The 26,757-nt window shown below is 34.5% G+C and overlaps 1 protein-coding gene across 2 annotated transcripts in view; it reads left to right on the forward strand.

The window, feature by feature from the left end:
* sp3 (phosphatidylinositide phosphatase spermathreecae) overlaps positions 1-26,757 on the forward strand; it is a 400,619-nt gene that overhangs the window by 87,954 nt on the left and 285,908 nt on the right. For both annotated transcript variants that reach the window (XM_090394946.1, XM_090394954.1), the window contains exon 5: positions 16,993-17,037. In XM_090394946.1, coding sequence (XP_090251072.1) covers positions 16,993-17,037 — 45 coding nt within the window. The remainder of the gene's footprint in view (positions 1-16,992; positions 17,038-26,757) is intronic.

A 26,757-nucleotide genomic window follows, 5' to 3' on the forward strand; every position in this document is an offset into this window, starting at 1 on the left:
ATTAATTAAATTGGAATTAAACTATTAAAAATGTATCATCATTGAACAAAGTTTTAATTTTTATTAAACAAATAAAATAATATAATAAAGGTATAAAATAAAAAAAATGTAAGCAAAATTTATTTTTAAGAAATTTAAAAAAAAAAAAATTATAAAAACAACAGAAATTTTTTCAAATGCATTTAGCCATTCTAAAATTATAGTTGAGAGCACTCAGAGACTTTAATATCTTAAACTAGCATTTCTCAACCTTTCAAAGCCCAAGAACCAGTAAAATGCCTAAAACAATTCTATGGACCACTAACTTACAGAGGCTGGGGGGGGAAGGGGGGAGCAATCCGCCCCAGGCTGCACTTTTTTGGCTTTTAAGAAATCTTTCCATACTGTCTATAAAACAGCAACTGAGTGATGAAATAGACTTCGACAATGTCATAGACAATTTTGTGAACAGAAAAGCAAGAAAAATAACATTTTAGAATGTTGGAATTAAAGTTTTACTTCAAAAATAAATATAGTGTTTTTAATTTATTTCCCTATACGTCGTTTTGACTTTTTGAAATTTTTTTAAAAACCTATGTAGGAATTACCAATATTTCTGAAAAACTGTGCTCCATCAATTGCAATATCATATTAAAAACAAGGATATTAGGAAAGAATTTGACATTGTCAGCATCCAGGAATGCATTAGGAGAGCTAATCTCAGGTGGTATGGTCACTTGAACAAAATGGGCAAGGAAAGATTAGCAAAACAAGTGTTCTCTGTCAGGTTAGCAGGAAAATGACCCAGAAGAAGACCAAGATATAGGTGGATTGATACAGTACAAAGTGCCTTAGACGATAGAAATATATGATCTGGTAATGATGTTGGAGTCTTGACAAGTAACAGACTGATTTGGAGGAAAATCGTAGATAGGAAGTTAGTAATGAGGTAAATTTTTCATGAAGTACTATCATATCCTGTATGCACCCTTGATGGCACATGTCAGGAATTTGATGATGATAATGATAAATCTAAAAGAATGTTACACATGAAAACATAATTAATTAAATTGAAGTAAACTATTAAGTGTATCATCATTGAACAAAGTTTTGATTTTTATTAAACAAATAAATAATATGATATAATTATGTTACTACTTACTTTTAATGAGATGATTGAGCTTCTCGGCCCTTGCAGAGCTGCTGGATATCTGGCTCAATATTGGTCAACTTCAGTCGAAGATCGGCACACACACTAAGACAATTTCAGTATTTTGTTTTTATTTGAAGAGGCGATGAAAATCCTTTCTCACAAAGATAAGTTGTAGAAAACTGTATGACGATTTTCAGTACTTCTTCAGATAATTCGGGAAATTCACTTCTCACTGAAAGCGAGATTCAAAATCGAGCTAATCCAAGATCATGAAATTGCATTTTAAGTCCACTGTCACTTGAAAGCTCAGTTAAATTAACTGTTCTTTTTTCGATAACGAAAGGTCGTTCTCGTGACTGCAAGCCTGAAATGGATCGCGAACCCACAGAAATTTCTTATAAAAGTTATTCGGAAAATATGTTTTGAAATTCCATTTCAGATTTTTGAGTGGTCACAAACCCTTTCCAGAAACTCAGAATCACAAAAATATCATTTTCCAGTAAAAAGAATTCCAATGTTGGAAAAGGTGCAAATTGTCTGTCTTTTACATAATTAATCCATAAAACCAATTTTTTCTCGAATACTTTTATTTTGTCATAGGCATCAAGAACAGGTAAAGAATTTCCGTGAAGGGAGGGATTTAGTTCATTTAATTTCAAAAAAATGCTGAAAGATAGGATAGTGTTGATAACCATGCTTCGTCAACAAGGAGTAATGCAAAATCAGAATTACGTTCGTTTACAAATAATAAAACTTCGTGCCTTAATTGAAATAACCTTGTTAGTACTTTGCCCCTGGAAAGCCAGCGAATTTCAGAATAAAGCAAAAGTTGTATATATTCACTGCCCATTTAATCTCAGAGTACTGAAAATAACCTGCAATAACCTGTTTGAGCTTTAATAAAATTAACTAGCTTTACAGCATTGTATAGCACAGTTTTAAATTCTGGTGGCATTCCTTTGGAGACTAACGCTTCCTATGTATGAAACAATGTACCCAATTCATATCCGGAGCTACTTCCTTAACCATAGAAACAACCCCCCCCTATGCATTTTTCCCACTGGATCCCTTTGTGTATTATGTAATTATTGAGTGTGAAATATTTCTTCTCCAGTTGTTCGGGATGGCAAAGTTCTACAAAAAGAATATCATCATGAATGTTGTTATCATGTGTATATCTTACATAGCATATTAACTGCACATTTGTAACATTAATAGTCTCTCGTCTATTTGTAATGCATAATAAGGGCTCTTCTTAACTCTTTCGATTAACTGAGATAAATGTCATTAATTCTGCGACCGACAGTATCATTTGAAAGAGGAATCAAATCAGCATCTTTTAGTAACTTGTTGTCAAACATAGTTTTAACCACATCTTTTATAGCTGGAAGTAGCAAATTTTCACTGATAGAATGAGGTTTCCCTGTTTTCGCTATAAGAGATAGGGTGCTTCCAGTGCCTTGCTATTAATGGAACCCATGGCCGAAACTATATCTTTCCCACAATTTAATGTCCCTAAGCGTCGCTGAAAAAATTTAATTTGATTATTTTTCACATCACAATGTTTAGTTTCTAAATGTTGTCGGAGTTTTGCAGGTTTCATGCACTCGTTCGACAACGCTTCATAACACAAAACACACTGAGGTTTCTGTTCACTTTCATCTCCACACCAAGTAAACCCGAATTCCAAATATGAACTGTTATATTTCCTATTGTAGTTTTTCTTTGAACTGCTTGTTTCTTCTACTTTAATAGTATCAGATTTACTCGCCATTACAACACGTGTATCACAATTAGGGGTTAGCATTACCTGTTCCATTTGCTCTTGTTTTCAAGTCCTAATTCTAAGCCACTTTTCCATTATTAAAAAATGTTTCCGAAAAATATATTATTATTATTCCTGATACCTCCAAGGAGTCCGAAGACTCATCGCGGGAGGACATCTACAACTGTCTTAACCACTACACCGAACCTCTACTACGAATCATCTCCTTCAATGCCATCTAGTGCCCACCTCCACCACCACAACAACTAGTATTTTTTGTCTGTAAATTGTGTGCGCTTTGAAGGGCCGATTTGTCTGTATGCGGGATGAAAAACCCGAGTTTCCGGGAGAAAAAATCCTGCTACCTCCATATGAGATCGACTAACTCACCTTCTATTGAAATTTGGGCACAGAGGATTTGAAATTAGAAATGACCATTTTATCTTACTTAGTATTAAGTAGGATAAAAATGAATATCGCATTGAAAATAACAGTATGAAAGTTTTAAAAAGAATTATAGTTGACCAGATAAACTGGAATTAACTATAGAAACATTATTGAAGAAAAAATGAAACAATTTGAAAACAAAAACCAAACTTTGGCATCTCAGTGGCTGAAGAAAACATTGATTGCTTCAGCTACGGAGGTATGTGGTGAAGTTGTTTACAAGGCTAGAAAAATAAGAACACCATGGTGTACACAAGAATACAGAGAAAAATTGTAAGCTATGTGTAAAAGTAGCTCAGGAAGGTAGCAAAATGCTCAGTCTATTGAAAAAGTTTAGAAATGGAGGAAAGAATTCTGTAAAAGGAATCGAAGATGATAAAGGTGACATGAAAACTGAAGCTAAGGATATCCTAGATGTCTAGAGTAATTATTTTGAAAGACTGTTAAACAAAACAAACAGTGAGAGGATTAAACTAAATTTATTATGAGAGAACTGTAGTAAAAAAATTTCAAGAGAAATCCATATACATATCAATATGTAGAAATGTCTCTACATATCAATATTTGAAATAAAAGCAATCAAAAACTTGAAATGTGGAAAGGCAGCTGAAGTAGAGATATGAGCAGAAATGCTTAAATATGAAGCTATAAAAATTTTACAGTGACTACACTGCAAATCCATAGGATCTGGTCAGAAGGTTTAAGTCCAGATGATTGGAGTAAAGCTGTCATAGCTCCCATCTATACAATAGGGAATAAAGCTGAATGTGAGAATTACAGAGGAATTTCTCTATTAAAGAGTGTTCCAGGCAAGATTTATGCAAGCATACTGGAAAAGAGGTTGAGTAAAATTGTGGAAGAGAAAGTTGGAGAAGAAAAAAGTGGATTCAGGCCAAATAGAGGTTGTCAAGATCAGATTTTCACTTTATGACAGATAGTTGAGAAATCATGGGAGTATCTGTACTTAAGTTTTGTAGATCTGGAGAAGACTTATGACAAGGCACCCAGGGAAAAGCTTTTCAAAAAATCTACAGTTATATGGGATAAATGGAAGATTATACAGGGCAATACATATATTTACTTGAATATAACTTCCTCTTGCGTATATCTCACACCCCTGTACTTTATGAAAAATAAAAATTAAAAAGTTTCTCATATATATTGCACATGAAAAAAAGTTTAAAACTTTAAGAAATAGATTGTGAATGTCATTATGGCAGTTTCAGATATTTTTGTATTCGGTTGAAGAGAATCAGCATAACCTAACAATCATCGGCTTGCTTTTGTCGTTGAGTTGCGTGATCTTTTATTAATACCACACCAATCATTATGCATAGAGATGGAAGCAACTAGTAGAGGAAATGTGGGAGTGTGAGCATCGACTTCTACTCGATCTTGGATTGTCCGGGGATCAATGAGGTGAGGTTTAGTTTCTACATGGAGTAGATTGCAGCCAGTGGCTGCAACCTGACTCTGGCAGGGAAGATTAAGAGACCATCATTAGAACTGTTTTGGAACTGGATTTTGAGAGCTTGGGACATGATTTTGCCAGAAATGATTGTCCAAATTTTTTTAAAAACCAGCATCTATAGGAGCAAAGATGACACTATTTGGGTAGATGACTGTTTGTTCTAATTTATTTACAAAAGCATTGCTGCTAAAGATTCAAATATATCACATGATGGTGAGCAGCCGATTGCTTAAATAACATTGATAATCAAAATTTAAATACATTCCTTTTATAATATGAGCAATTCTAAGTTGTAATGAATACTGAGGATTTAATTATAAATGTCAATCTAATTTTTTCCTGAAAAACTTTAGTTTCCGAAAATCCTGCATATATCTCGCACCATGATTTTTTAACTTTCATTTTCTGGAAAAAAATGCTAGTTATATTCGTGTAAATACGATAATACAGCAGTTAGAATTGAAGGAAATACAGGAAGAAGGTTTGCTGTAAAATCATGTGTAAGACAAGGATGCATATTATCTCCACTCTTATTCATCATCTGTATGGATCCTATTATGAAAGAAAGTGGCATTAAACCTGATATTGGAATTGGAGATATCAAACTTGGTTCTTTGCTTTATGCTCTTACTGCTAAACACATCTAGTGCAAGTCTACAGGGTTCTCTAATTAAATTGAATAACAGCTGTAACAAAAACACCAGTGATAAAAAGGCCAAAACTGTGAAAATAGTTTGAATGTAAGAATGGCTGCATTGTCAATGGAGAACCTATGCAACGTAAAATATTTCAGCTATTTAGGCACAGATTTTAGTGAAGATGCACATTAAATTTGGAAACAGACAACAGAATAAGCTTGGTAAGGTGGGGAGCTAGTTGAATAACTTTATATGAAATAAATGAAATTAGCTAAAACATCAAACTAGCAGTATACAAGATAATGTTCAAGCCAGTTTTAAGTTATGGATATGAGAGTTTTGGTTAGAAATAAAGCACTTGATCGAAGATTAGAGATTCCAGATATGAGAGTTCTTAGAAGAATTATGGGAGTGAACAGATGACATCAGTGGTAGAGTAATATTAAAAATGAACATATTAGAAAGGAACTTGATGTTGTCATTCAAGAGTGTGTGAGAGCAGAGCTAATCCAATGTGGTATGACTGACCACTTAAATAGAATGGGTGATGGAAGGTTAGCAAAACAGGTGTTTGATGCCAAGATGGCAGGAAAAAGACTAAGAGGAAGTATAAAGTCTTGGTGGATTGATTCAGTCAAAAGTGCCTTAGAAGAACAAAATGTTAGATATGGAATGTTAGAATGTTAAATATTGAAGTGCAGACAAGTAATAGTCTAATTTAGAGGAAAATTGTTGATAGGAGATTAATAATAATGTACACTCAATCAAGTAGTGCTGTCATAGTAGCCTTGAACACCTTGAGGGTACATATCAGGAAATTGATGATGAAACGTAATATTCCACTTCCTGAACTAAAAGCCTTTCAGAGTTAAAAAGAATGAACTTCATGTTTTAGGGACAGAAAAAACAGTTATCTCAAAAACTTATGAGATGGATATTCTCCTTTGTGATAGTAATATCTATGCCTTCATTAATATAATCCTACCAAAAGCCAACTTAAATGCTCAGTATGCTTCTAGATAGTGTTATCACTTGGAATCAAACAACTGTTAAAAAAAAAATTTCATTTTATCATGCTTGAATATTCACATTCTACAGTCTACCTAAAGTGCATAAAACCGGCTGCACTCTTAGACGAGTTGGTGATTTTTGGACTTTAAATAATTAGACAGTGTAACTTATTAAACTTCTAAATTCCTGTCAAACCATCTCTATCCTCACAGGTCATTCCTTTTGCTGTATTAAAAATACTATCAAATTCATCTCAAAAATCAGTTTTAAAACTAAACGTCTGTGATATTATGGTAAGTTTTCATATCATCTCACTTTTCACCAGGTATTTCCTTGAATGACAACTTGGAATACAGGAAAACCTCACTTAATGCAAATTTAATCATCATCATCATCATCATCAAATTCCTGCCATGTACCCTCAAGGGGTGTACAGGATATGACAGTACTACATGAAAAAATTACATCATTACTAACTTCCTATCTACAATTTTCCTCCAAATCAGTCTGTTACATGTCAAGACTCCAACATTATCAGATCTTATATTTCTATCGTCTAACGCACTTTGTACCGTATCAATCCACCTATATCTTGGTCTTCCTCTGGGTCGTTTTCCTGCCAACCTGGCAGAGAACACTTGTTTTGCTAATCTTTCCTCTCCCATTCTATTTAAGTGACCATACCATCTGAGATTAGCTCTGCTAACGCATTCCTGGATGCTGACAATGTCAAGTTCTTTCCTAATATCCTCATTTTTAATATGATATTGCCATTGATGCCATCTGTTCACGCCTCTAATCTTTCTCAGGACTCTCATATCTGCGGTCTCTAGTCTTTGGTCAAGTGTTTTACTTCTGACCCAGATCTCAGATCCATAAGTTAAAATTGGTTTGAACACAGTCTTGTATACAGCTAATTTAGTGTTCCGACTAATTTCTTTCTTATTCCATATGAATTTATTCAATTGACTTCCCACGATACCAGCTTTGCTGATTCTGTTGTCTATTTCTATATTTAGTTTACCATCTTCAGTAAAAATTGTGCCTAAGTAGCTGAAATGTTTTACTTGTTCCACAGGTTCTCCATTCACAACACAGTTGACATTTTCAATGATTCTGCCTATTTTCATTGTCTTTGTCTTTTTATTGCTGACCTTCATACCATATCTATTACAACAGTTATTCAATTTAGTCAGAGAATCTTGCAGACTTGTAGCGGATTTATTTAGAAGTATAACATCATCCGCATAAAGCAAAGAGCTGACATTAACATCTCCAATTTTGATATCATGTTTAATACCACATTCCTTCATAATGTGATCCATATAGATAATGAATAACAGAGGGGATAATGTACATCCTTGTCTCACACCAGATTTAACATTAAACCATCTTCCTGTACGTCCTTCAATTCTAACTGCTGACTCACAACTCAAATAAAGACTAAGTATTGCTTGATATAATGCCCCATTGACACCATATAACTGCAGCGTATTGAATAGCTTCTCTCTTGGCACCTTGTCATATGCCTTTTCCAAATCGACAAAACTTAAATACAGATCTTTGTTATATTCCCATGCTTTCTCGACTATTTGTCGTAAAGTGAAGATCTGATCCTGACAGCCTCTATTTGGCCTGAATCCAGCTTGTTCTTCACCAAGCTTTTCTTCCACAATTCTTCTCAACCATTTCTCAAGTATACTTGCATAGATCTTGCCAGGAACACTCAGTAGGGAAATACCTCTGTAATTCTCACATTCAGTTTTATTTCCCTTTTTATATATGGGTACTATGAGAGCTCTACTCCAATCATCGGGAATTCGTCCCTCTGTCCAGGCTTTCTGAACTATGCAGTGCAGCCACTGTAAGACTCTTATACCACCATACTTCAGCATTTCTGGTCGAATATCATCTACTCCTGCTGCCTTTCCACATTTCAAGCCTTTGATGGCTTTTTCTACTTCAAGTATGGATATGTATTCCTGACTGCATGCCTGGTCAGTGTTTTTTATCACTGTGCTGTCATCACTGCTTGTTTCATTTAGCAGTTTTTCAAAGTAATTACTCCATACTTCAAGGATATCTTTTTCTCCTGTTTTCATTTCACCTTTATCATCTCTAATTCCTTTTACAGCACTCTTTCCTCCATTCCTAAGCTTCTTCAACAACCTCCAGAATATTTTGCCACCTTCTTGATATTTATTTTCTATATTCTTGCCAAAGTCCTCCAATGACTTTTGTTTAGCTAGTTTTACACACTGTTTAGCTTTCTTACATTTGTCTCTGTATTCTGTAAGAGTAAAAGCTGACTTATCTGCCAGGACCTTTTGATATGCTTTCTTCTTTTCCTTCACTGCCTCTTTAACTTCCTGTGTCCACCAGGGAGTTCTGATTTTTTTATCTTTGCACACAACCTCACCACATGCCTCTGGCAGAATCAATCAATGTTTCCTTCAGAGTTTGCCACTGAATCTCCAAGGTTTGATTCCTGTTCTCAAACTCTTTCATTTTCTTTTCAATAATATTTCTGTATTTTAGTCTACAGTTTACATCTGAGAGCTGCTCAACTTTTATTCGCTTTAAAACTTTCTTACATGTTATTCTTTTCAATATGAAATTCAATTTTATCCTGCTCAAGACTAAATAGTGATCACTTCCAATTTCAAATCCTCTGTACACTCTGGTGTCCTGCATTAGGGAGAAAACATCACTATCAACAATAACATAGTCAATGAGACTTTTCTTATTCCTAGCCTCTTCTCTCCATGTGAATTTGTGCACATTTTTATGTTGGAACATGGTGTTAGTAATAACCAGTCCATGTCCTGAGCAGAAATCCAACAGATATTTGGCATTATTATTAGCTTTGCTCTTTTCTCCAAATTTTCCCAAAATATTTTTGTATGTCTCACAATCATTCCCTACTCTACTATTTAGATCCCCAACAAGGACCAACTTTTCCTTTTTCATTGTGTCAGTTGCTTTTTCTAAAGCCTCAAAAAATTCCTCCACTTCTACTTTAGTAGAACCTTCTGTGGGACCATAGGCACAAATAAGTCTCATTGTCCAGTTCCCCATTCTCATATTTGCCCACATTACTCTACTTGAGACTGGCTGCCATTCAAGAAGATTAGCCTCGTATTTTGTGTTGAATACTATGGCTACTCCTTCTTTTCCTTGATTGTTATTGCCTGAATATAACATTTTGTATTTATTGCTCAGAAAGATCTCACCAGTTTTGGTCTTTTTTGTTTCAGTCACCCCTATTATGTCGATCTGGTACTTATCTAATTCCTCAGCTAGCTCCATTTCTTTGCCATTCAGGCTTCTTACGTTGATAGTACCGATCTTTAACTCTGGTGATGTTGAGTTGGGGTTTGTTTTCAGATTTGTTCCAGTAGCTGACTTTTCGCTGTTCGCCCTGGTTCCCTGGCGAAAACAACGGGGGCCTTGTTTAACCGGGCGACGCCCCAGCCGGCATGAAATTTTGTCATGTTGTACCATCATTTTTTATTTTGGTTTAACCAATAAGAATACAATTTGGTCGGCTAAATCCCAAATTGCCAGCCCATCCTCGTTCGTTCAGTATCAAAGTAGATACCCAACAGGGTGCACCACGAGAAGGTGAGGATTGGACATTAGGTCAGAAGCCCTGGTCGGTTCTCCGCATTCCTTTAAAGGCTATGTGGAGGTCTCCTCTCAGTTATACAGTTTTGACCCTTAAGCACCCCTGCAAATTTAATATATGCAATAATTAGTTAGCACGATTGAGTGAAATTATACTATTTTCCTCTTTACATGAGTGATTAATCAGTTAACGCGATTTTTTTTTATGTTATGCGAAATTTTAAGTTACGTGAAATTTTTTAATGTGCCTTTAATTATGTATCTCATTCCCACTTTGAGCCTGTTATTGATAATGTGAAAAAATATCTTGTAGTCAGTATTAGATAGAGAAATAAGTCTCCAGCTTCTGATAAGGTGTGATCTCTAATAGAGATTACACCTTATCAGACATAAGGTGTAAGGAATGAGGATGGTATGGTTTGCTACAAATTCACTTGGCATGTGTCCTGATGGAGAAAAGAATTAAAAAGAATTAATTAGAATGGGAAGAATAAAATCCCAGGCCTCGCGGTAAAGTTTTATTCTCAGACCATCAGGTCCTGGGGATTTTCTTCTCTGGCATTCTTTATAGGCTATGGTAACTTAGGGTCTGTCAAGCGATCTTGAATATGAACAGGAAAGACATAATTTCCAACAGTACTATTGTCTTGAAACAGATTTTGCAGTCATATTTATGAATTTAGGGACACAAAACACACGTGTTGAAAAGATTATTTTACTGATTAATAATAAAATAATAACGTGACGTTTCGACCCCTGTATTGAGGTCATCATCAGAAGGATACATGTGTATAAGAACCAAGTTACATGCTGTTGCACTCTATACAAGTAAAGTACATCTACATTGCTAACTAATCTTTTTTCTTAGCCTGCCCTCTAGTGATAAAAAAAAAAACTCCAATAAACTCTGCTAAAGTCCTCACATACTAGGATTCTTCTGGAATTATACAGTTCATATTGTTAATAAAATATTGTTCATAATCTTTTCAACGCGTGTGTTGTTTGTCCCTAAATTCATAAATATTAATGCTGATCACCATGTAACCTTAAAAGAAAGACTTTTGCAGTGTTTTTGAAAGGAGTCAAGGATGTCTGGAATAGTGGACATGTCTTGACCATCAATGCAGATTTGAGTGATTGTCCTTTCTTTGCAGAACTTAGTGAATTGTCAAGACATGTCCACCACTCCAGACATCCTTGACTCCTTTCAGAAACACTGCAAAAATCTGTTTGAAGACAGTAGTACTTTGGAAATTATAATGTCATTCCTGTTCATATCCAAGATGGCTTAACAGACCCATTACAGACCCTAAGTTACCACAGCCTATAAATAATGCCAGGCAAGAAAATCCCTAGGACCTTGATGGTCTGGGGATAGAACTTTACCTCGAGGCCTGGGATTTTATTCTTCCCATTCTAATTAAACTATTTAATTATTTTCTCTCATCAGGACACATGCCAAGTGAATTTGTAGCAAGCCATACCATCCTCATTCCAAAACCTAATAGAGATCACACCTTTTCAGAAGCTGGAGATTAGAATTGTAAATCCTCCATATGTCTACTAGTTGAGCATTGTCGAGACATGTTTTTAACTGTGCATATCCCACTTTCCCACTCCTGGAGTGTTCTCCTATTTTGTCTAATGTGGGATTTTCAATGTAATTCCAGTCTCCTCCAGCTGCTATGATGTAGTGGGCACCATATAAATATGGCTCCAATTTCTGGAAGAATTTTCATCTAACTGTTCCATTGGATGGAGCATAAACATTTATAAACCTTATTACACATCCACAGTATTTCCATATTGTTGTCAAGATTCTCTCTTCTGCATCCCTTTGGATATTACATTATGACCCAAGGAGGGGGGGGGGGGTCATAATAAGAAAGAAGTGGATATATATCTGTTAAATTTTTATATCTGAAGAAGTATATTTCTTAGAGAAACAAAAACTTGATATTATGGTGTAGCATAAGTTTCCATATAGTTTCTTATTTAATTTGCCTGTAGAATCCTTGTCCATTTAATGAGGCAATGCAGAAAGGAGAGATGTTGTGATTAATGAAGTGTTACTGGTAAGTCTTTTACTTCCAAATTTGGATGAATCTGATGAGGTCTTCAATCTGCGAAGGAGCAATTTTGTAGTCTGCTTCTTGTAAACTGTTTTCCAGTTTTTCCATGTGCTTTCCATTATTTCAAGTTCATGCCTGTTTGGGAGCTAGTTATTTTCTTTTCATGTAGATCATAATCATACTGAGAAAACTTTGAATCAGTAAACTTTATTATTTTTTTCTTTAATTATATCTCTTTCCCTTTATTAGCATGAGATGGTTCTTCATAGTTCATAAACTCTTCTGAGCCTGAAGAGTTTTCATTTGATCATCCACAATCTTCTCAATCTTTACATTTTTAATTACTTCTTTTTCTTTTAGATGTAGTTCCTTTCTTTATTTTATTTTTGTTTATCCTTTGTCAATTTTTTTTTATTAATTCATCTTTCCTTTTTGATTATCTTCTCTGCATATTAAGTTCTTTCAGTTGTCTTACTTGCTTTTTTGTTTCTTCTCCAGTTTCTCCTGTTTTTGAATTTCGTCTTGTATCTGTTCTGTCGTTATACTAGGTTCATTATTGGTAATGAACCTAGCATAACGAGGTTCATTATTGGTAATTTCAACTGATGTTGTTCTATCTATATTTGACTGGAAAAGTGACTCCTGCAGATCTGGAATTTTGGGACTAATTTCTAGCTGATTTGGTTGTGCACTTTTTGTGATTTTACAAAGTGTAGTTTGTTTAAAATCACTGTCTTTACTAGACTTAATTGGAAAATCTGGGAACACTTCATTATGCCTCTCTGATATATATATATATATATATATATATATATATACACGGTGTTTTAATTGGCTCTACCAGGTGTTCCCACTCGTTCAGTGAAATTTTTAAAAGGACAGGTGTTAACGGAGTGTTCAGAATGTTCACATTTTTTCTGACAAGGTTTGAGACACTGATTAGCAATATGTCTGATCTCCATGCAGTTGAAACATTTAGATTTGGGGCAGTTATCAAGTGATCGTATGAACCACAACACAGGCACTGCCTTTGTACTTCGGTATGGTTTACCATAAGGTGACATCACCAGAAAAACAGTTTGGATCTTCACCTGATAAACCCTTTCATATGTCACTAATCTTACACCATTTCGAGAATGTCTGTATAAGAATTTCATTCCCATTCTCTATATATTCCATTAGAAATCTTTAAATTTTTACTGTTTTTACCTGGCTCCCAACCATTACAGGAATAACCAGGAATAACTGCTGCCTTTGAAAGTAAAAAACCCTTTAATAGTTTGTCCCCCCCCCACCCCATCTTCCACTACAATTAAATATTTCCCTCTGCTGTACAGGGTGAAAGAATGAATCTTATTAGCACCAACTATCTCTTTTAAAACCTTAGTCAACCGTTTTGCTTCTTCAAATCTCTGCATTTGATTGTGAGAGAGAAAAAAGAAAAAAACTTTCAGCCCAAGGTTTTTTCCAGCAAATGCTCTATTTGAGCTCCTATAAAATGGCAGCCTTGATACTTCCAAAAGTAATCCCATAATGCAGATATTAATTACACTACCAGCAATCTTAATATTTACTTCAAAAAAAAAAAAAAAAAAATAGTGCTACTGGGAAGCCAGACCTAGAAGTGATACCAAAGTTGAAGTAATGTAGAGGTCATATTTCCATATACAAGTAGCCAAAAGGTGTCACACCTTATTACTAAAATAGTCTGGATTAGAGATAGATGTTGGAAGCTTTTTCACTTGGTTAGACTATAAATTATATATATTTAGTTTAATCCTTTTTCCAAGTGTAATCAAACAAAGTTTGTGCTAAGTATCTTCAGGACTGGGGCAACTCGTGGTAAAGGTGGAATAAGTTCTCATCACTTGCCTAAGTATCTCCCATAATGCAAAGCACATCTCTTTGCAAACATGTATAATGCTATGCATTAAGGGATGAGCCACTACCCAGACTGGTTTTGATCTTTATTGCAGTTTCATCAGCGGGAGCCAGACCCAGAGGTGGTGATACTAAGGTGGAAGTAATGGAGAAGTCATGTTTACCTATACGAGTTGCCAAAAGGTGTCACGCTTATAACTAAAATAGTCTGGATGTGGAATGTTTTTTTCATTTAGTTACACTGTAAATTAAAGATATCAAGAAATTATATACAGTGGATCCTCGGTTGTCGAACATAATTCGTTCCTAAAGGCCATTCAGAAACTGATTTGTTTGAAAACTGAAACCATTTTCCCATAATAATTAATGTAAAATGGATTAATCTGCTCCCGAACCCCAGATGATTGCTTATTTAAACCTTTATAACTTTTTTACTTCGTGCATAAAATCATATACAAAAACAACGAAAATGCATAGAATCTTACACAAAAAGAATAAACACAATAAATAGATAACATATAGACGAAAATTGATCACCTCTTTATTTCTAAGTATTGTACAGATCGTTGATTTCGCCATACCAAACTGCATAGCAAGATCCGAGACACGAACGCAATTTTCATGTTTGGATATGATTTCGTTTTTCACCTCTATTGTGGTTCTAACAACTTTTCTTTTCACTTTGCTGCTATCGCTATCCTTCTTCGTCCCCACGGTGGCTTATTTGATAATAATTTATAAAAAAAAAAAATACAAAGAAAATCAAGAATGTGTGTTTTTTTTTTTTTTTTTATAAATTATTATTAAATAATCCACCGTGGGGCCGAAGAAGAGAAGTATGACAAGTATTGTGTGAATAATGGTTAGTATGCAATGTTGGGTCTCCCGCAGTGAGTCTTTTGACTCCATGGAGGCACCTTATAATAATAATAATAATAAACAATAGGTGTCTTAATTTAATTAATTCTCCAGAAATTCCACCAGGTGTCTGCACTAAGCGGAGGCTACGGCATAACCAACGCTCTCCTGCCATAATCTCAGCTCGCAGAGCATGTGGTTGCCTGTTTGCCTGTTCAGGAACCGTGATTCTGTTCAGAAACTGGTGCAATTTTTGTTCGGAAAATATGTTCGGGAACCGATTTGTTTGAAATGAGAGTCGTTCGACAACTGAGGTTCCACTGTACTTGGTTTCATCCTTTATCCAAGTGTAAGCAAACAAAGTTTGAGTGCAAAGTCAGTTCATGACTGGGCTATCTGTATCTCTATATACAGGTAATGACTTCACATCAATTGCCTTGGTATCCCATAATGCAATGCCCATATCTTTATGAACATGTGCTTTGCATTATGGGAAGGGCCACTACCCAGACTGGTTCTGAACCTTATTGAGGTTTCATTAGTGGAGCCAGACCCAGAAGTGATACCAAAGTTGAAATAATGCAGAGGTCATATTTGCATATACAAATAATCAAAAGATGCATTATACATGGTTGAAACTAAGAATATAATTTTTGGCATCTTTAATTTGTAGTATAGCCAAGTGAAAAAACTTTCAACATCTATATCTTTCAAGAGTATTTTAGTAACAAGTTGTAACACCTTTTGGCTTCTTGTATATGGAAATGTGACCTCCTCATTACTTCAACTTTAGTTTTATGATGAAAATAACACTGTAATGAAATATTAAAAGGATAATGCTCAAATGGACTCATAGCAATGTCAGTTGTATTCCTCTCAGTTCTTCTTTTCTATTTATGAAAGTAAAATATGTCGAAAATAAACAGCAATAAAAGATGCAACAAAATTGCTAACACTCATTGTTTATTATATATTTATTGTGAAAAAAACTGCTATTTTGATTATGCATTATAAGTTCATTCATATAACCTAGTTTGTGTGAAATGCTAGGTTTCACATTGCCAGAAATAGTGGGGAAATAATCAGAATGCATATTTTAATAGGAAACATTTTAAAAAGTGATACCAAGATAATAAAAGACGAGCATTTGATTAAATAATTAAATAAAAGTAACTTAAAAGTAACTTTTCAAGAACATGTACAAAAAAGTGGTTCTTGTTTTTCATTTTGTTTCCAGGCAAACCACATGAATAAGTGTAATTTTTTTTTTTTGGACATTTACTGTTTTTTTGGGAGTTATAGGTTTGGGACTTTGTACCAGTATGAGTAACAATTTTATTATGGTATCCATCAACTGGAAATTGTTTGCATTCATTGTTGTATGTTATGATTTTCATTACTATTTTGATAAATGGATATTGCCAAATAGATTTCATATTCATTGCATATTGCACTATTCTCTTCATTAAATCTTCTTACGCTTATTGTATTTGTCTTTTCTCCCTTGAAATAAAGCCCTTACAATTGTAAATATGTTTATTTTAAGGTGCAAGGTTTTAGGCAATTGCCTTGATTGCTTATCCCTAAGTCGGCTCTCTGTTGTAGAGATCAATTATGACATGTGGAGTAATATGATTTTGAATGAATTGTCTACATCATAATTAAGTTAAACACTGCAATTTTAATAAGTTTGTTTTACAAGGTATATTGTTATTATTGTTATCATTTTCTATTAGAAATGATCTTAGCATGGATGTTTTTTTGGTATTGATGGGATTATATGTCATATTCACATGTGTCATATGTGTGTCAAATCGATTTTCATTTTATTAACAAGAATACATCTCCAAAATTATAAAATGAAAATTGATTTGACACACAAGTTTGTTTGATTGAAGCATTTTAAGGAATTCTTTCTTTTCATACATTGAGTGATGTATTTTCATGAGGTTGTCATTATATGATATATTATACAATGTAATACCTTTCTTTTTTGTTGACTTGAATTTTCAGTCTATGTATTTTTATTTATTTTTCATTTGTCTGCTTATCTTTATTATTGTTTACAAATGATTTTTTTCTTTTGACAGAAAGAATTGAGAGATAGAGAAAAGCTGGAACGAAGAGTATTAGATGTAAGATTTTATTTTATATGTATGTAGACATTAATTATTGGAATATTTCTAACATTAGTAATTTCTGTTTTTCTGCCTTAATTATATGAATTGCATATTATGCCAGTATAACCTGTTTATTCATCAGGGATGTTTTTGAAAAGCATGACAAATAGCAAAGCAGTTTTCTTCATAAGAATTAATACATCGTGAAAATTATGAAACAACTACCACATTAGAGTAAAACTTTAGTTTAATATAAACCAAAATAAACACTTGACGTTTCGACCTTCGCATTAAGGCTATCATATGGAGTATACACATATATGCAAACTTGCATACAAATTATTGTACTCTGTTTTTATTTCAAATATTTCTTCCGAAATCAATAGCAAATAAAAAAGTTTCTAATTTCTTACAGTCTTGTAAATTAGCATCCAATACTATAAATTATATATTTAGTTTAATCCTTTATCCAAGTGTAAGCAAACAAAGTTTGCACCTGAAGTATCATCAGGACTGAGGCAACTCGTGGTAAACATGGAATAAGTTCTCATCACTTGCCTTAGTATCTCCCATAATGCAAAGCACATCTCCTTGCAAACATGTATAATGCTATGCATTAAGGGAAGGGCCACTACCCAGACTGGTTTTGACCTTTATTGAATGTTCAAGTACAGGTCAAACTCTAAAAACTCAGTGTTGTTCCCTTCAGTAACAGGCTCACCCTGCCACTGAGAAGAACTCTCGGAACCGGTTGCTCTATCCCATGGCAGGCTCACCGCACTACCAAGCAGAGCCGCTCATTTGTCATCTGAGGGATAACAGCAACAGCCGTGCCTCAGTTAACTTCATGGTCTACATTATTGCCATTCATTACCCCCCCCCCCCCCCCACCCACTCAAGACCTGGGTGACAGCAACAGCCGAGCCTGAGTTAAAACTTCATGGGCTAAAGCATTGCAATTCATTACCCAAGCTATCAACCAGTTTTGATCTTTATTGAGGTCTCATCAGTGGGAGCCAGGCCCAGAGATGGTGATACCAAGGTGGAAGTAATGGAGAAGTCATATTTACCTATACGAGTTGCCAAAAGGTGTTACACCGTATTATTAAATTACTCTGGAATGGAGAAAGATGTTGGAAGTATTTTGACTTGGTTAGACTATAAATTATATATTTAGTTTAATCCTTTATCCAAGTGTAAGCAAACAAAGTTTGTGCCTGAAGTATTTTCAGGACTAGGGCAACTTGTGTTAAGGTGGTATAAGTCCTCATCACTTGCTTTAGTATCTCCCATAATGCAAAGCACATCTCCTTGCAGACATGTATAATACTATGCATTAAGGGAAGGGCTACTTCCCAGACCAGTTTCAACATTTATTGAGGTCTCATCAGTGGGAACCATACCCAGAGGTTGTGATACCAAGGTGGAAGTAAAGGAGAAGTCATATTTATCTATACAAGTTGCCAAAAGGTGTCACACCTTATTACACTGTTTGCTTACACTTGGATAAAGGATTAAACTAAATATATAATTTATAGTCTAACCAAGTGAAAAAACTTCCAACATCTTTCTCTAATTCAGATTAATTTAATAATAAGGTGTGACACCTTTTGGCAACTCGTATAGGTAAATATGACTTCTCCATTACTTCCATCGTGGTATCACCACCTCTGGGTCTGGCTCCCACTGATAAGACCTCAATAAAGGTCGTAACCAGTCTGGGTAGCGGCCCTTCCCTTAATGCATAGCATTATACATGTCTGCAAGGAGATGTGCTTTGCATTATGGGAGATACTAAGGCAAGTGATAACTTATTCCACCTTTACCACGAGTTGTCCCAGTCCTGAAGATACTTCAGGCACAAACTTTGTTTGCTTACACTTGGTAAAGGATTAAACTAAATAAATAATTTATAGTCTAACCAAGTGAAAAAAACTTACTAGCATCCAATACTTTGAAATTTGGGGTACCTGCAAATGGTGATCTGATAAGATTTGTTTCCAACTGGATCTGACCATTCTTTTTTTATTAATATTTTCATCAATACTTTTTTCGTTGTCTCTGGCATCTTAGCTCACAGAACTAGATGGTCAGTTAATTCCTTTAGTTATTTTTATGACGAGTAAAACCCAGTTGTTCTCTTCCTTAAACTTCACTGGTTAAAATTCTCCTATCAAACATCATTAGATAAGTATATTGGAAGGATAGCAAAGTTTAATAGACTTTATCCATGAATTGTCGGTCTTTTGAGATTTTTAGTAATTAACTGGCTGCATCCAAACATTGCTTTAAGCAGAACAGAATAGTGAGCATCTTTTTACATTCACAATGGTTCTTCATGGTATAAACAACACCAAGCGAGGAAAAAAAAAAAAATTAATTTATTGAACTTATTATTTTGTTGGTTTTTCTGCACAGCATCTTCCGAGCATAAATTAGAACTGTGTCAAGCACATCAGCACTTATCAAAATCATTAGAAACATTTCAGATTGTAACTGAAACAGAACTACTATCTTAACATGGCAGCACCATTTGAATTGGATAACCATGAAGTTATTTTGGAGAAGTTAGGCTATCTGGTCTCAGAATGACTGTTGACCAGATCTTTCGAAAATTAATGCAATCATGTATGTTGTGGTTGCAGGTGGGAAGGGATAAATAGCCAAAGATCTAGGTAACATTTTGAGACCAGATAACCTGACCTCTCCAAATTAACTTTATGATTATCCATCCCATAGAGGATGGCATGTTATGGCATTAGTTCTGTATCGGTTAGTTTGAATTGTTTCTAATGATTTAGTTGAGTGCCTTTGTGCTTGTCAGTAATAATTTGCATCTTTGAAGATGCTGAGTAGAAAATCAGTGAAATATTAGTAAGTTCAATAAATTAATTTATTTCTTCCTCTCTTGGTGTTATTGCCGTGAAGCTCTATTATGAATAACCAACAACACCTAAGCCTTTCTTTTTTGTATTCAATTAATTGGATCTTAAGAATGTTCTTTTTTTTTTTTTTTTTCTGGTGAAAAGAAAAATATTGGCTTTGTTTGACCTATTTCAATTCTCACTTACATAATGTGCAGTTGATGTTGGTTGGAAAAAGTGTGGGGAAAAAATATATATATATATACTAAAATAAAAAGCCAAAAGGCTTCAATTCGGCGATGAAAAATTATATAAATTAAATACAGGTGCTTCGGCATGCGTGCTTACTATTAGGTTCGGCTAGGGCAACTCGTAGTATGGCAGCGAATATATTCCCACAAGCTCTCTGGTCAATTTTCAATATGAAACTTTTATAGTTTCTGTATTCGGCTCTGAAATAAAGTTGAATTTAATATCCACTTAATTTATATATATATATATATATTTTTTTTTTTTTTCCCTCCTGTAGGTATGCTAATTATATTTACATTTTACTTTGAGCAATGTACCAAATAACTTATTTAATGTTCCCCTGCCCTCTCTAATCAAACATTATTTTTTAATTCTGTTTACTTTGTCTCATCTATTACCAAGAACTCCATGCTACATACCTCCAAAATCCCAGATGGATGACTTGTAAGTACGGCTAATAAAACAGGTTACAAATAATATTCCAGTTTATTCTAGTTTAATTTTTTTATATAATGAGGTACATGGTAAACACCAGTGTTTCACTTTTAAATCTTTCTAAAAGTTAATTCAATCTACAGTTGCCACTTTTGCTAGCATAAGGTGTCCCATCCACTCGTTATGTCACAAATTGCATACGTCAAGAAATTGTTATAATATATTAACTTTATATAAGTAGTTACACATATTTTTAACACAATATTTAAATAATAAAGTACAGATTATCTGTCTGTTTTTCTTTAACATATTAACATTAATTATTTAGCACTTAACCAGCAAAGCCTTAATTTTGTTCTCATAAAACAGTAGCTAAATAGTTTCATAAAAACTATAACTAAAATATATCTAAATTTAAGAATGTTTATAAAATATATCTGAATTAATATATTTTTTATCATCTGTACTCAGGGTAGAGAAATCCAACAGAAACCTGAAAGGAAGCTATGAAAAGAATCTGGCCTCATATGCTTTCTGACCCTACCCTTTCTCATCTTCCAGGAAAGAGTCTGAGTTCCCCCCCCCCTCCACCTGCCATGAATTGTGAAATTTCTGCTGGATCTTTATCCAAGATCTTCTTACCAACTCATATGTTTCTGTCATATTTTCTACTGTTTCTCAGACTTTGAAGACCACACTCCTTTCCCTCAATGTGGGACACCTATTAGTGGTGGAGGGGACCTCCCAGAGATGGTACTGTCCTCTCTATATTCTCTACTTTACTTCTCCCGAGTCTTTTTTTTTTTACTCTCCTTTCTTCCAGACCACCATCACTGGGATTCAACACCATGCTGATGTGTTTGCTGTGTGGTGCAACCTATGGACATCTGTAAAGGGGGATCCTGGTAGTCTGTTTACTAGTCAGTTATCCTGGATGATCCATCCAGGATCAATTGACTAGTGGGCTTCCTTGCAAGGTAAATGGTGTTGCAGTAAGTCTCTCATCCTATGCTCTGGGATGGATTCTTCATCTTCAAACATTTCAGGGGCAACCCAACAAAGTTCCAATCAAGTACTGATACTGTAGATACAGCATTTGGTAACAGAAACAAAAGATATATGATACTAGTATAAATCTACCACTGTTTTTAATCATCCACTTAAACATTTTAAACATTTTCCCAATAGGGAAAATGTTACCCTTCTTTATTCAAAAGAGTTTAGAAGGACTGGTCAGATCTCCCAAAACTGTTAAGAAATTACATTCCGGTGATATCCTTGTGAAAACATTGTTTCAGCAACATTCCAAGAAACTACTGGGAGCAACATCAGTGGGTGGAATACCAGTCACAGTAACACCTCATAAAATACTAAATTCTTGTAAGGAGTGATATCAGAATGGGATCTCCTTGATGAACATATCTCCTGATGAGGAGATATGTTCAGAGCTTAAAGATCAGGGAGCGACCGGTGTGAGGTACATCCTGATATGCAGGGATGGTCACTAGGTAGGAAGCTAATGACTTCACATAACTTTTAGTATCCCATAATGCAAAGCACATATCCTTGCAAACATGTATAATGCTATGCATTGTGGGAAGGGTCACTATGCGGATCGGTTTCGACATTTATTGATATGTGCTTTGCATTATGGGATACTAAGGCAAGTGATGTGAAGTCATTAGCTTCTATGTACTAAGTTGCCCCAGTCCTTAAAATACTTAAGGCGCAAACTTTGTTTGCTTACACTTGGATAAAGGATTAAACCAAGTATATAATTTCTTGGTATCTGTAATGTGCACTATATGTAACATTTATAATCATTGATAAGGATAAGATAAATGGAAGATGGGCAGAGTACTTATCAGATCTCTATGATTAGGATAATGGTAACATGATAGATGATTCACAACACCTTAAGTTAAACGTAACAACAGATACCCTCTACCGACAAGAAAGGAGATAGAACACATAATTAAGAATCTTCCTAATAGTAAATCCCCTGGGTGCTATAATATTCTGACTGAGCTGCTGAAAGCTTTGACTGGCAATAATAACTATTTAGTGGAATCCATTCAGGACATCTATAAAACAATAGAATTACCTGAAGTTTTTACAACATCTATCTACATACTAAATTCCAAAGAAAAATAATGCACAAAATTACGAGGATTACAGAACTGTGAGCCTAATATTCTATTGTTGTGTCCCAATTTATGATTTTTATTCTATCTAATAATTTCCGCTTATCTATGTTCTACTATTATCTATGCTCGAGATATCACCAAAATTTTTACTAATACTTAAGTTATTTCTCCCCTTAGTATCCCTAATATTTGTATTATGCTGCGCCTTTTGGGACATTTAGTTTAAGATATATACAAAAACAAGGAGAAAGAACTAAAATATGTCTGAAAGTGAAACTATGTTGCAGTCGTGACACTTTATCTCGTTTCTTAACACATTAATTTCCCGCGTGATTAGGTTCGTAATTTTTCAAGTGGTGCTTTGGACAGCAATTTCAGACAACTGTTTTATCATTGGACAAAAGGTTTATTAAATTCCTTAACATGGTACAATTCAAATATTAGTTATTACTCAATTCAATGCTATACTAAATATTTACAAACTGGCATTAGCTTATCATAAATGATTAAGCTATGATCCTATAATGGGTATTACGATCATGCCGCCATACACATTCAACACATAAATTCATTTGACACGGACGTATAAGATTAATTCACACTATTTAACTATCCAAACTTAAGTAGATTAACTAAACCGTTTACTGCACTGACACATAACTATGACATTTAAACTTTCTTATACAATATATTAGACATGCAAAATTCTCAGGACACTTAATTACTCATATAATATTAACATTAGTAAGCTTACTTTCATTATATTCTGTCATATACTAAAGTCCTAGTATTGTTTTCTTGGTCACTTCAACAGTTCAGTATTAGAATAATGATAACTAATACAGACGAATCTTAGTTAACACGAGATATATTTTACAGTACCTTTCTTTCTTGAATTTTCCATATGGGCCTCTACCTTTTTCCTATCGAACTATCTGTATAACCTCTCCGATAATCTGTTTCTCCTATGTTCCTTTTGGAATTGAACTATGCTTACGCGGTCTTAACCTCTCGTAACTTAGGACACACTTTGAATCATCTGTGTAACGGCTGTACAACTCGCGACGTGGACATCGATTTCTTTACTTCTTTCCCTTTCTCGTAGTTGACACTGGAGTTGAAACACAAAGAATATGCTTTCTTTTCTTTGACTACATGGCATTCCTCACTTCTTACATAGGAAGTACGGAATCGAAATCCCGCTCACTTTCGTTTCCGTGTTGTGACGACGGAGATATAAACCCTATCTCGCCACTCATGAAAACACCGTGAAATCCATACAAAAGAGCTCGCGAAGAACTCTCCTGGAACAGAACCAAAACCAAAAGCCAAAAAAGAGTCTCAAAAGCCTCTAAGTCAAAAAAAGTCCCCTGGGGGGGGGGGGGGGTTCCAACCCTTTTATACTTGCTCTCCTAACGGCACCCTCTTTAACTTCTTTTCTCTGCCCTCCTCCTTGACTTGATTTTACCGACCAATTAGGGTGGCGTTTTTCTGCCAAACGTCCTTTGATCGGCGAGCCCGTAACGAAGTCTCAATCCGGGAATTGACCCTAAGCGATTTTCTGTTGTTTTTCTTGTGCTAGCCTCTAACTTAATCCCCTTTCCAAAATTTCTCTATGAATTCACTTAATATTTTAATCTCTAGCCTCTCACATACCATCTCTTATGACTAATCCTTTTCTGTCTTATTTAGTTAAATTTTCTCTTTTATATCATATTACAACATTAATATATTCTTTATTTTTGTTAGTTAGTTCAACAAACACCTTTATATTTTATATATTTTATTGGGTGCAAGAATATTTCCTTTTCTTTTAATTAATTCATCTATTATCTTTTATGCAGGGTTTTTAATTTATTTGCTCTTCGTGTTACACCATGATAGCTGAGAATTCTACATTCTTAAGATATCAGGTATAATACTATGCATCTAAAATTATTTTTACCATTGTTAACAAAGAAATGGAAAGAGCCTTAATCGGTGAATTGAGTGAACAACACAAAGGCTTCAAAGAGGAATAGGAACCTTTCTTTTAGTGTTACACGGTGAACAGCATTCATTTTTGAAATTATGGATTCTACGACCGTATTAAAATAACTCTTTTTATTATCCCATTTCGATCTTCATATCAAGATCATCATCTTGAGCATACATTAATATACAGGACAAGCTGCGTTACATTTCCAACCGTAAGCTAGAGAAACAATGATTTGATCACATGCTACTCACTGCCATGACCTCTAGTGAAAAAAAAAAAATAAATAAATACATCAAGCTAGATTTAATTTATGATTACATGAATAAACATTCTTGCTTACAGATGGTTTTCCTTCCAGTAACAGTGATGTTCTATTTCTATTATTACAATTGTTATTTTTGATTTAAAAAAAAAAAAATAAAATAATTACAAATTACGACATGAATAAACATTCTTTCTTATAGATTTTTTCTTTAACAGTGATGTCCTTTTTTTTATTATTACAGTTATTTTTGATTTAGGATCCTGGATTTTCTACAGTTCTGTTTATAGTTGTTTTTAGAGAGGAAGGACTCGTGGGACGAACATATGCCTTCCATATGTATGGGATTTTTAGACCATCATTGTTTAGATTGGGGTGGTTGATAACGATCTCACAAGCTTCCTTAAATTTGCGTTCATACCATGTTTTGGTGTAATGTAGACAACTAGTGCTTTTCCAGTCAATTCTATGTAAGGTGTTCAAGGCATGGTCAGAAAGGCCAGCTTCACCATAATTATTATATTTGATGTGTCGTTTATGTTCTTTTTGTCTGATCAGAATTGTGCATCCTGTTTCTCCTATGTATGGTAATGTTGCAGGTGCAGTAAATACGGTATACTCTAGGGTGTGCCAGCGGAGGGAATGGGTCTTTGGATGAGTTGAGTAAGCTTTTTAATTTTGCAGGAGGTTTAAAGGTGGTTTTGAGGTTGTATTTTTGTAGTACTCTGTTTATTTTGTCTGATGTCTCTTTAATGTAGGGAATGGTTATAGTTTTACTGTAGTCTGGTTTGTCTTTGTTTTTTATTGAGGTCTTGTAGAGAATTTTGTTAATAGTGTTTTGGCTGTATCCATTTTTTGAAAAGTATTGCTGATTACTTTAAATTTGTTTTTCTGTGCCTGTTCATTGGAGCAGAAGAGCACTGTTTTTTAGGGTATTGATGACATCTAGTTTTTGTGTTGGGTGGTGGAGTTTATGTGTATATATTGGCCAGTATGTGTCGGTTTCCGGTAAACAGTGAAGGAAAGATTGCCCGAGGGAAGACGTGACAAGTATATCTAGAAATGCAGTGTGTTATGTTTTTCAATCTCAATTGTGAACTGTATGCGTTTGTGTTGCTTGTTTAGGTGGCTAAGGAATGTGTCTTGTGTCTGGCAGCCATGAGACCAGATCGCGAAAACATCGTCAACATATCTAAGCCAGACTTTGGGTTTTAAAGGGGAGGAACCTAAAGCAAGTTGTTCAAAATGTTCCATATAAAAGTTAGCAATTGGGGGGGGGGGAGGATAATGGCTACCCCATGGCTGTGCCTTCTTTTTGTAGGTAGAAAGCGTTTTGCCCTACAAATTAACCAGAACGTAATACATGTGCAAAGAGCGCCGTGATATCTGGAGGAAATTTGTTCTGTAAAAGAAGAATTGTCATTGATTGGGACATTTGTAAAGAGGGCAGAGACGTCAAAACTGACTAATAGATCATCTTTTTCTAATGTAATGTCTTTGATGATGTTTATGAAGTGTTGTGAGTTTTTGATATAGGAGGGGGAATGACCTACCAACTCCTTGAGTGTTTCCGCTAATATTTTGGCTAAGTAATAAGTCGGGCTATTACTTATTACACTTATTAACAATCACAAAGAAAACACACCATGTTTTCTTTGTGATTTTTCAGTAGCCCGTAAATTCTCGGGGAACGAGCGTAGTGGACATAGTTTTTTGACCATATCTTCGGGCAATGTGGTAATTGATTAAATAGATTTTCTGTTTTCTTTTTTATTCTATTAGTTGGGTTATAGTTAA

This window comes from Typopeltis vanoorti, chromosome 1, assembly GCF_054136105.1.
Source record: "Typopeltis vanoorti isolate ZY-2024b chromosome 1, IOZ_Tvanoo_1.0, whole genome shotgun sequence".
NCBI classification, from domain to species: domain Eukaryota; kingdom Metazoa; phylum Arthropoda; class Arachnida; order Uropygi; family Thelyphonidae; genus Typopeltis; species Typopeltis vanoorti.